Source organism: Schistocerca nitens, chromosome 2 (assembly GCF_023898315.1).
Source record: "Schistocerca nitens isolate TAMUIC-IGC-003100 chromosome 2, iqSchNite1.1, whole genome shotgun sequence".
Classification (NCBI taxonomy): Eukaryota; Metazoa; Arthropoda; class Insecta; order Orthoptera; family Acrididae; genus Schistocerca; species Schistocerca nitens.
The window spans coordinates 396,307,907-396,320,842 of record NC_064615.1 but is presented as its reverse complement, the minus strand read 5'-3'; the positions used below and the strand labels follow the sequence as shown (position 1 = coordinate 396,320,842).

At 41.9% G+C, this 12,936-nt stretch overlaps 1 protein-coding gene across 1 annotated transcript in view; it reads left to right on the top strand.

The window, feature by feature from the left end:
• LOC126236243 (ATP-binding cassette sub-family C member 4-like) overlaps positions 1-12,936 on the top strand; it is a 294,541-nt gene that overhangs the window by 130,150 nt on the left and 151,455 nt on the right. The window contains exon 2 of the mRNA XM_049945386.1: positions 11,933-12,043. Within this exon, the coding sequence (XP_049801343.1) occupies positions 11,933-12,043 (111 nt within the window). The remainder of the gene's footprint in view (positions 1-11,932; positions 12,044-12,936) is intronic.

Sequence of the window (12,936 nt, the reverse complement as noted above, 5' to 3'; positions counted from 1 at the left end):
CCCTGCGAACAATAACTCTTTCCCGTGTTTCTTCTTAGTTTCCTTTACAGTTCACTCAAGTACAGATTGAGCAACATAAAGGACAGGCTACAACCTTGACTCACTCCCATCTCTACACTACCTTCCATTCATGTCCTTAGATTCTTAGAACTACAGTCCAGACTCTATATCATTCCTGTTAGCTTCAGTTTCATTATATTTCTGCTTTTTATTGGACTGATCGGTTATACGCACTCTCCATGGTTGTTGCCGTATCGACACTGTCCATTCTACAACTGCACTGTATCTTCATCAGAGTAAGTTATAAATCTGATGTGCTCTACATTCTTAAGGTACATGTCCTTCCACGTGCTAAAGGAAGTAATAGTGCCCAGGCATATCGTGTAACCACGGAACAATTACAACATGAAGAAGGAAGAGGATCAGTACATTAAAAAAAAGGAAAAATATTACGTTATATTCACATTCCAACATGAAAGGACATGTCCTGGAAGAAACTGAAATCTTGAGAAGTCTTCATTCCCATCCTCTCGATTCATTTAATGAACACACTGCCCTGTATCACAAAAATATTTTAGCTAGTTATGATATTATCTAGAAAGCTTAAGGTGTCCATGTAACATGTAACATAATATTTTCCTCTCTGTCACACTTTTGTTTTTAAAAAAAATGTACAGGACCTCTTCCCTCTTAATGTTGTGATGGTTCCGCCTCGTTTCTACTATTGCTTTCTGCTTTTCACAGTTTAAACTGTCCACTAATCACATACTTGTTTCATATTGCGCCTGCGTAAAGGGTCATGTGCTGCTCAGTACTCACGGTTGGTATTTACTACTGTAGTTTTCTGTTTGTGTTCCCGGTCACGCAGCACGGGAAAACGATTTGCATGGAATTTGTGTAAGTAATTCCATGCAATATGTGATTTCCTTCCTCCCTTTTTGTTGCATTTTACATGTTTAAAGATTTCTTTGACTTTTCTAGGTCTCTTCCTCTTAACAGAATTACTAGTCCTGCCACGAGTAATGTCATGTATGATACTACGGGCTGCTGTTACGTTAGTACTATGCTGATAATGTTATTCCTCTGAAAGGATTTTTGTAACCATGACTGTGTACAATCGAAAGGTATTGAACTAGTTTTGTTTCCCTAAAGATTTGTACTGAAAGAAAGTAGTAGCACAGTAAACGGGCATCGGACCATGGTTCTATTAGTAATTTAGTAAACGGTGATTACGTGAAAAGAAACTCACCAGCCTAATTACCCAAAGTTGCACCCATTACCATCATGGTTCATAAATTTAGCTATGATAGTAAACTTTTGTTTTGCTAATAAGATACAATACAGTAGAACAAAAAATGGCTCTGAGCACTATGGGACTCAACATCTTAGGTCATAAGTCCCCTAGAACTTAGAACTACTTAAACCTAACTAACCGAAGGACATCACACACACCCATGCCCGAGGCAGGATTCGAACCTGCGACCGTAGCAGTCCCGCGGTTCCGGACTGCAGCGCCAGAACCGCTAGACCACCGCGGCCGGCACAGTAGAACAACTTAGCAAGTAATGTACCAGTGGACTGACTTGAACTACACAGAAGAAGTATTAACATGTTTAGGCAACAACTGGCTCTCATTAACACTTACTGTCTGTACATTATTGTAGAAAGATAATGATAATTGTAGGTAAATGATTACTAATGGTAGAGCGCTATTGCTATGGACAAGAGGTTCTGTTGTCAGTTTAATTATAGGAAATTACTGCTACTGAAATAGTTGTGAAGTAGTTGTATCTTATGTACGGATTATTATTTGCATTCTCAAGGAATATTCACTGCCTTATATTATTTGGCTCAAACGGAGTATGTGACACCTGAATCTAATATAATTTGAATAATTGTAACCACCTGCTTAATCTTGATTGCTGTTATTGTAAAATGACATTTACATTTGTCTCAAGAGTTAACATGGGGACCCAGAAACTAGTTTATCGGTAGATTCAGAACGTGGCTGAACAGTTTAGGCAAACATAATTGTGGAAATAGTGTTAAGAACATAACACATGAAATTGTAAACACTTTTATTTCAATAAAAATAATGATTAAACTGAATACTTCAATTGTCAAGTTATGAAAGCCACGTGAAGTATTTCCAAACCTACGCTGACTAAAGAATTAAGTACTTTGCAACTCCACAAAGTTTGTTACCTTCTGTTAAGGAAAAAATTGCTTTTCAGTTGAGTGAAACAGAATAGTCGGATTCATCGAAGCACTTGAGATAGGATCTTGTCTAGGTAAATAACTAAGGATAAAATAAGGTGGCTCAACACAGAGTTTAGAGAACACAAAATTTTTATTGAAAACCAAACCACATAACTGGCCCATCCAATTATACAGTACTCAACTCATAAATTGAGATGAAGGTGGCGGCAGCGTCGATCACCTGTATTATTCTAAACAGTCGGTAAACGTATCCGTGGCTCTTCCTGTGCGACAAGCTCTGAGAATTGTCTTCTTAGCGTCGGATTTTCGTAGCACAGAGCTAACCAGAGTACGCCATTAATAATAATCCGCATTATTTCCGCATCCGAAGCTATAGTATATAATCTTGCAGTTCTTCTCGCCTCTTTCAGTTCGGAAGACGCGTACCCATTGCCTGCTGGCCACCAGTTGACTCATGCCAAAAAGGAGCGTTGCAGTTCGATCGCCAGGTCCAACTTTCCTATTTCCACCTAGCGAGTTCCTTTGCGGAGGGACTTTCCTTTAAGTGTTACATGATTACAAACACGCTTTCCCTTTGCATGAATCAGTACAGTATAACGTTTTCATTCTTTCACAACATTACTTTTGACATTACATCCATAGATTAATGACAATTATATAAATTGTCATAAATCATCAATAAAACTGTTACGTGATGCTATATCAAAGAGCATAGTTATACAGAAATCACATTAAGTAAAAACAGACAAAGAAGTAAGATAAGACCATTATAGGTAACATTGTTACAGTAATACTGTTACAGTCCCTTTTATCCTTTTGACACGAGAACTTTGATTCCGTGACAACATTGGGGTGAGGACGACCTGTTATCTCTTTTAACTTATTAAAGTCCTCCTCGATAGCTGAGTGGTTAGCACGATGGAATGCTATGCTACGGGCCCGGGTTCGATTCCCGGCTGTGTCGGAGATTTTCTCCGCTCAGGGACTAGGTGTTGCGTTGTCTTCATCATCTCATCCTCATCGACGCGCAAATCGCCGAATTGGCGTCAACTCAAAAGGTTTGCACCAGGCAATCGGTCTACCCGACGGGAGGCCCTAGCCATACGACTTTTCATTTCATTTCAACTTATTTAAATTCTTTGGAGATGTGCTTCCACTGTCGTGTAACACAATACTGTCATTTTTGAAATTTACACTAAGAAACCGGTCGTGTACACAATTAAAGATTGTGGATTAAGCAACTAGTGTGTGTCTCTTCATTTTACACAATGTATTCATTAAAACCGACGGAACTCGAAATTATGATTCGTCAGAACCGGCATACCCCAAATTATTTATCCGTTTTAATCTTATCTTGACCAATTAATGTGACATAAAGAAGAATTATCAAGCTGCGTTTATTCAAAAACCGACACAACTCCAACTAATACAGTTTTGCACTTCTTATCAATGATCCGCCATTGTGGGATTCACTGCTCAGCTATCAAAGCTAAGCTTTTGCGGTTATGAGGACGTTACTGCTCCACACAAGTAGCGTGATCAGCTGCCCTCTACCGGCCACAGTATCGTGTGATAGAAACTCGCTTTCGATGACGCGTCAAGTATGGATTCTGCAGCTCTGTCATAGTAACCACATCACATTTGAAGAGTTTTGAGTTGTGCCATTATCGTAGCAAGGGTGCAATGTGTTAATAATATCTAACTTCTAACGGGGAAGTGATAAATCTACATACTGTCTACTCAGGCGATCATAGTGATCTACATGTGATGTGATAACTGGAAGTCTGTCTTCTTTCTCTTAGTCAGCTCTTTCGAAAAGAAACACCACACCTATCTGCCCCCCGCCGGAAACCAGGTAAATGGCTCTGAGCAATATGGGACTTAACTGCTGTGGTCATCAGTCCCCTAGAACTGAGAACTACTTAAACCTAAATAACCTAAGGACATCACACACATCCATGCCCGAGGCAGGATTCGAACCTGCGATCGTAGCGGTCGCGCGGTTCCAGACTGCAGCGCCTAGAACCGCTCGGCCACACTGGCCGGCGAAACCAGGTAGGCCTTTGCTTTTTCTTCTCCTTCTTTTTAAGGTCAGCTGCACGTACGAATTAGTGATACACAGTCTAGAGGGCTGCAGCCATCAATAATCGGTGCTGCTTCCCTAGTTTTGTATCGGTTCATAGGAGTTAACAGTATCTTTTTACTGCGCATACGAACTGCTTCATCCTGTTGCAGCTTGGGGATGACGGTTATCGTTGAACCGGTTCCCTATTATACACGTTTTTTTCCACGCCATTTTAACCTGACTGTTTAAGCCGCTCATAATAATTGTTTCTGAAACAACCGATATTCGGTTTTTTATTGATATTATTTCCTGTAATAAACGCAGAAATCGAACAAAGACTGAAAAAGTTTGGCTCTCTCAGTTTCAAGATACATATAATCAACGTACTAAATTTAATAGGCAAATAAAAGGAAACTTAGTCTCTTCACTGTTCGCTGCCTTTCTCTAAAAATGAATACCACAAAAAAACACCAGTATTCTGCTATCGGTACTATTGGTTCTAATTTTTTGAAACTCTGCACAAAAATTATGATCTCAACGGGGATCATACCACTATTTGATCATTACGAATAGTGCGTGCTAAAAGGTGAAATTTGAGGCTGAAGAACTCTAGACTTCGTATTAATTTCTCCGTTTTCAAAGGATACAAACAGATAAAGGCAGAATGAGATTTTCACTCTGCAGCGGAGTGTGCGCTGATGTCAAACTTCCTGACAGATTAAAACTGTGTGTCGGACCGAGACTCGAACTCGGGACCTTTGCCTTTAATCTGCCAGGAAGTTTCACATCAGCGCACACTCTGCTGCAGAGTGAAAATCTCATTCTCGAAACATCCCCCAGGCTGTGGCTAAGCCATGTCTTCGCAGTATCCTTTCTTCCAGGAGTGCTACTTCTGCAAGGTTCGCAGAAGAGCTTCTGTGAAGTTTGGAAGGTAGGAGACGAGGTACTGGCAGAATTGAGGCTGTGGGGACGGGTCGTGAGTCGTGCTTGGGTAGCTAAGATGGTGCCGGCACGGTAGCTCAGCGTGTTCGGTCAGAGGGCTGCGTGCTCTCTGTAATAAAAAAAAAAACTGAGTCAAGGAATCAACGATCAGCTTGAACGGATGTCTTGTGACGTCCGCCCAAACCAAACGCAACGAACTATATCGAAAAAAAAGTAAATAAATGGTAGAGCACTTGCCCGCGAAAGGCAAAGGTCCCGAGTTCGAGTCTCGGTCCGGCACACAGTTTGAATCTGCCAGGAAGTTTCAGATAAAGGCATATTATTAGACGTAGAGGGCAGAGAACTGATTTTTATTTTTATTGTGTAGCCTACCGTGATTGAATTGTTCTTAAGTTTTCTTTTATTACTGATATCATAAATTCCTTCCTCTGTTACTGTTACACTATTAGCAGACAAATCTTTAATTTCTTAAAGTAAGTGAAGCAATGTGTTTCATTGCTACGTCACTTTGTAAAAATATTTCCAGACTAGTGTCGGTGCCATCCTGCGGTACAATAGGTTGGTTGGTTGGTTGGTTTGGGGAAGGAGACCAGACAGCGAGGTCATCGGTCTCATCGGATTAGGGAAGGATGGGGAAGGAAGTCGGCCGTGCCCTTTGAAAGGAACCATCCCGGCATTTGCCTGGAGCGATTTAGGGAAATCACGGAAAACCTAAATCAGGATGGCCGGACGCGGGATTGAACCGTCGTCCTCCCGAATGCGAGTCCAGTGTCTAACGGTACAATAGGTGTCCGACGACAGCGAGGAAGTACCTTATAAGACCAGGTCGGGGCAAATTACCTTAAGCCACGACACACGGTGACAGGGGCGTTATTGTCTCAGCAATGCCGTACCAATTCTTATGCCATGTGTTTGCAGCTCGTTTCTGTTGGCATTGTTTTTAAAATAGCGCTGATCACTTTTCTCATTTTCTATAATAAAACGATATTTCAAACCACTGCAAATATTATGAATAGAAACTACAACTTTTTTAAGTAAGGTTTATTTGAAAACGAAAAATTTTAGCACTGCTGCTATGGCTAATTGATATCTCGGTTCTTTTGATCGGTTATTAGCAAACAATAAAAGTACGTGTTATAACCGAGACTAAATAAATACCGAAAAATACCGGTTATTCGGAGCTAAAACACCGGTGTCCACCCTGCTGTGGGCGTCGCTGGCCTGTAGCCCGGCTGTGCACGTTGTGCGTTTGAAGGCTGCGCAGGCAGTCGAACACAGGGCGTCATCGCCCCTTTGTCCGCTGTTTGGCGGCTGCTGAAAGTGGTTCCTGCTGACCGGCTTACGGCCGCCGCGAGTAAATAACATTAATCTCGGACGCGTCGCTTCGGGCCAGAAGCCTCTCTTGCAGTCACCGACCAAGTCCTGGAGGCGACTTCCCGTTTGCTTTTCTTGCGTGCTTATTATGTTCCAGACGGGCGCTGCGTCTCTCATTCTATCTGTTGCTAGTCAGCTTGTGAGAACAAAGTGCAAGAAAATGGCTCCATTGTAATGGCCACCGATGAGTGCTACAATGGTGCAAGAGATTTCGGAACAGCTCTCGTATTTACAAAAACGCAAATGAATAAATGGGTGTCTTACAAGTGAAAACTGTTGCCAGAGAAATTGAAACGTCCCCTTTTAAACAATTATAGAGGACTGTGCTTAACCTGATACACAATATTTTTAGCGCAACGCAATCTGACTTTCAAAAATCCCTACAAAAGAATGGCCCTGACTAACATTAACCTATACCTTTCACAAATCACTTACCTCACCAAAAATCTTCGTTACTCGAATCACTGCAAAACAGCGAGCGCCACTACTGCCAGCTAAATAAAAGATTCAAACTACGGAAGGCACTAACTACTGATAGGCATAGTTAGGAAATGAAAGATTTTAGTAGAGAACAAACAATGTATTTACCTTAATAGTGTTGAAAAATCATAATATACAGGGTGATTCAAAAAGAATACCACAACTTTAAAAATGTGTATTTAATGAAAGAAACATAATATAACCTTCTGTTATACATCATTACAAAGAGTATTTAAAAAGGTTGTTTTTCACTCAAAAACAAGTTCAGAAATGTTCAATATGGCCCCCTCCAGACACTCGAGCAATATCAACCCGATACCCCAACTCGTTCCACACTCTCTGTAGCATATCAGGCGTAACAGTTTGGATAGCTGCTGTTATTTCTCGTTTCAAAACATCAATGGTGGCTGGGAGAGGTGGCCGAAACACCATATCCTTAACATACCCCCATAAGAAAAAATCGCAGGGGGTAAGATCAGGGCTTCTTGGAGGCCAGTGATGAAGTGCTCTGTCACGGGCTGACTGGCGGCCGATCCATTGCCTCGGGTAGTTGACGCCTAGTCAACAGCGCCTCAAGCGAACAAATGTACAACTAAACGAAACTTTATAGCTCCCTTAATTCGCCGACAGATAGTGCTTAGCTCTGCCTTTTGTCGTTGCAGAGTTTTAAATTCCTAAAATTGTGGTATTCTTTTTGAATCACCCTGTACATAACAGATCATGACATCCAGTCTTACAAATTTCCAAACTCCGCCATCTCTCTCCCCACATCCACCACTGCTGGCGGCTCACCTCCAACTGCGCAACGCTACGCGCTGTTCACATCCAGCTGCCGCTGCCCAACACTACAATGGCAGACAACAATGCAAACTAGCCACAGACTGAACACAGAACAGCCAGTGATTTTCATACAGAGCGCTACGTGGCGTTACCAATATAAGAACCTAAACAGCCTACTTACAAAATGTATCACAAACGAGGCGTCTTATGTAAACATCAGTAAACAGGGCCATTCTAATTAACGTTTAAAAAGCGCTCAAAGCGACGTATATGACGCTGAGGTAAATACTTTGTTATAAGACATATGGAGCCGCATATGTCGGAAATATCCCAAAAGTGAATGACAAATGGTGAACACGATGAGGTACCTCCCCGCACGTGCAGCGGTGGAGCCTGCCGGTTTGTAGCACCTGATCATCCGAACCAAAGTCAAGTATTCGAGTCGGTGTGGCCCCGGGCCTACGTGAGCGACTAAGGCGTGTGGGGCTTAGGGTTTAAGTCTTGCGTCTGGCCCGCAGTGTATTTTTGCACTGCGTTCAGAGAGTTACGTGTTTACACTGAGGTAAGAATTACTATTTTAACTACTGATCTCGCGGTCTCCAATAGTTAATTGCGCAGTACAGTACAAGAAAAACGTACCACACAGATGAGAAGACAATTTCCGAGGCGTTACTGGTCTCATACAGATATGATTTTATGTAAATACAGACTGAAGCGGCGAGTGAAAATTTGTACCAAGGCCGGGAGTCGAACCCGGTCCTCCTGCTTTCCAGGCAGGTGCGTTAGCCAGTAAGTCATCTCCACACACTGGTTCACACTCCCGCATGGATTACCTTGGCACTCCTCCCTCCTCGATCCAAATTCTCACTGGAGTCCCAGTTTAGTTTAAATTCCCTCTTACACAAGAACAGAATTTGCGAGGCCCTCCATGTTCTGGAATAGATGGGAGACCCAGCCTGAAACCCAGGTGCAGGCACTTATTCAAATGAAATCACACAATTTCAGAGGCTTTACTGGTGTCGTAGATAGGTAGTTTTATGTACACATAGACTGAAGCAAGAGATCCGGGTTCGATTCGCGGCCTTGGTTCAAATTTTCCCTCGCCGCTTCACTCTCAAGTTGATTCCATATTTCTAAATTTCCAGAAGACTTTTGATACTATTCCTCACAAGGGACTTCTAATCAAATTGCGTACCTGCAAAGTATCGCCCCAGTTGTGCGACTGTATTCGTGATTCCCTGTCAAAAAGGTCACAGTTCCTGATAAATGACTGAAAGTCATCGACTAAAACAGGAGTGATGTGTTCCCTAAGGAAGTGTTTTAGGTCCTCTGCTTTTCCAAATCTACATACACAATTTATAAGGCAATCTAAGCAGCCCTCTTAGATTTATTGTTTGCAAATGATACCCTCATTTACTGTCTTGTAAAGCCATCAGAAGATTAAAACCAATTGTGTGTGAAATCTTATGGGACTTAAGTACTAAGGTCATCAGTCCCTAAGCTTACACATTACTTAACCTAAATTATCCTAAGGACAAACGCACACACCCATGCCCGAGGGAGGACTCGAACCTCAGCCGGGACCAGCCGCACAGTCCAGGACTGCAGCGCCCTAGACCGCTCGGCTAATTCTGCGCGGCTACACTAGTTATACTGGCGAATTAAGTTGGAAGGATCACGTAGATCATACTGTGGGGAAGGCGAACCAAGGACTGCCACAACCGCCGGCCGACGTGGCCGTGCGGTTAAAGGCGCTGCAGTCTGGAACCGCGAGACCGCTACGGTCGCAGGTTCGAATCCTGCCTCGGGCATGGATGTTTGTGATGTCCTTAGGTTAGTTAGGTTTAACTAGTTCTAAGTTCTAGGGGACTAATGACCTCAGCAGTTGAGTCCCATAGTGCTCAGAGCCATTTTTGACTGCCACAACCCTTAGAAGATGAAACAGGTCTAATAGTATTAACGGAAGACATCGAACAAGTTCAAAGAAGGGAGTTCGTTTTGTATTATGGGGAAATAGGGGAGACCCTCAGAGGTGTAATAAGCGAGATGACATTGGAATCATTAAAACAAAGGATTTTTCGTTGAGGCGAGATCTTTTCACGGAATTTTAACCATCAACTTCTTCCTCGAAATGCGAAAATATTTTGTCTACGTCAACCTATATAGGGAGAGATGAATATCGTAATAAAATAAGAGACAGTTCGCACGGATAGATTTAAGCGTTCGTTTTTTCTGCTTGCTATTCAAGAATGGAACGGTAGATAAATAGTGTGAAAGCGGTTCGATGAACTGTCTGTCAGGCTTTTGATTGTGAAATGCAGAGTAGTCATGCAGATCTAGATGTAGAAGTTATCAAAGTCGTTAACATTTGTCTCAGTCTCTTTTAGTATTCTGTGGGAAACGTAGCTGTAGCATTTTAATGCAGAAATGTGTTATCATAAACAGAATGTGTTGCCTATTTTCAAGTTATATATTAAAACATAAATTTTGCCATCGAGCTCTTACCTGTTACTTGATTGAATGTCACAACGTGTTGCAATGATTTCATTATTAAAAGTATTGTTAATGATTCGGATTATCCTAGATCTGTAGTGGATATCGCACTTCATTAGCGTATCGTTTACGCAATACGAAAATAAATGACTATAAAAAAAACTGCTCTAATGATTTGCACTAACTGTCAGTGGCTGAATTTTACATATATTGTAGTATGCCATGTGATGTCTTTTCAGTTTGTTTTGAAATGGTCCTTCCGTCTCACAACTGTTTTGAAATGGTCCTTCCGTCTCACAACTGGAGCTTCCGTAGATGTCAGGGAAGTGAACCCGCGCCTGCAGCTAGAATCCTAGCATTCTTAGCAACGTGGGGCGTGTGAGACTAATTACGAGACTTACTGCTCCGCACATTTACTCGGACAGGATTATTAACAGACCCAGATCAATCATCAGCAGCGCTAGACTATTACATATTCTCAATTACGGTCGCTAGCTTCACCTTGATCCGCGAGACATCTCGCTTCTCCAGAGTCAATGGAAAGAGCCGTGCAGTAATCTAACAATTCCAATACAAATTCCCTGATCGAAAAGTGGGCTGGAAATGTTGACCACAAACATTTTCTACACTACTGTCAGTAGGCTCCTAACAACTTTCGCTTGTGATTTCCACAATAACAAAACAGGTCACTGTCAACAGAGGAAGAAGTCGCACAAAAACACCTGGGCCAAATTTCCACAGAAACAAATGGGATTTATAGGATTCAATTACACCCTACCAAGCACTAAGTCCATGCCTTTTATCGAGCAACACCCCCAGCTAACTCAAGACTCCACGGTCTGCTATGCAGTCTCTCCCTACCGAGCGCGCGCACGCTAGCCAAATCACCACAGTCGCCGAGAAAAACTGGAAGATTGCGCAGAATTCCGCGCCCGCCCACGGCCGCTGCAACCGCGATCTCTTTCAAAGCGCTCCACACTGGTCGAAAGAACTTGGTTGATCATTTCCAGGCTGGAGAAGTTATCCCATCACGCAGACACCGGAAACCGGATGTGGCGTCTAGAATGGCGAAGAGGACGAGGACATTGGAGCGACCAGGAAATAATATGTTACAGTTTTATTACGGCTTAATGCTGAGATAAACCAGGACAATACAAACATATATTTTCATTGATCTTCCTGCACCCCTACGGTCGAAATATGTACCCACCTGTTAAATAAGCAGAATTTTGTTCGGCACAATTTTGTCGTAATAAAGAGGAAACAAACTGAAAAGTAATGACAATGATCTGATAGACATGTCTACCATTCCTGAAGCCAGTGGCGTAAACATTAAGAACATTAACAATCCTAATCGGAATGAAAAAGACAAAAACCAATGCACAGTAACATTTGTACAAATCCCCGTCCAAATCTGTAGAACGGGCAACGTTATTTCTCCTTTCTAATTTTTTTTAAAAATCCTGCTCTCTTTGGACTTCATTTCCAAGACCTTTTATTACCTCTTACAGCTGTGAATGAGACTGATATAGAAAATCTGCAGTAACTGTATAATACGTTATTATTATTTTGTTGCAGGTGGACAATCCCTTTGTTCCGAGAAGGCTACTCACACGATCTTACAGTGGATGACCTGTACGAGCCTCTGAAGGGTGATAGGTCGGAGCAGCTGGGAGACATTCTTGAAGCGTGAGTACCGAAGACGGGAGATTCACTTCATTACTGCCCTCTTCCTTCACTAACGCGTGAAGTAATACAGCGCAAAATAGAGCGCCTGCACAGTGCAGAATATAACCACCGCCGACACATCAATGAAATGCGTAGTACTCGTATAGTTGCATATCACACTAATTGTGCTGTTGCTTTCTTTTTCTTCTCTAGTGAGGCGGAATGCAATATAACGCATCCTGTTTTAATTCTTATAGTAACGCTATTTGTATCATCTGATTATGTGTTTAACACAGGGCTACAATTATCTGCCTGTAAGACACGAATGCATAGAAACTGAGGAACAAGTACTAAAATCATAAAAAAATTTACAGGTACAAGGTACAAATCTTTAAAAATTAATTGTTGATCTAGTAATATATCAATATCGTGACCAGGAAACTAACATGGAGGAAAACGGATAAAAATTCAGATGTGCTTGCTATTGGTCGACCTTTTGTTGGTTCATTTTGGGATGATGACGCAGTCATTGAACCAATTCCAACAGTACTCCGGGAGTCAGTCAAAATTTCCCAAAAAGTACCCTTGCACTATAGTAACATATTATGATTTGGTTGATTCCAGTAAAAATAACGAACATTCCCTCTGATTTCTTCTGTAAATCAGTCAACTGAAATGCGTTTGGTATGGACACAACAGGACTTCGTCCTATTTGAGGTGTTATGACCTTGCGCTCTTTCTACCTGAAAATCGCTTCATCCTGTCGTTTATACAGCGACTTCCAGTTTACCATGAAATCCGAACTGCGATACAGCTTTTACATTTCACATACACAAAACGATAAGTGAAGTAGGAAGCCATGTTAAGAGGCAGAATACGATCCTACAAAGATGGGGAATTGATGAATCCATGTT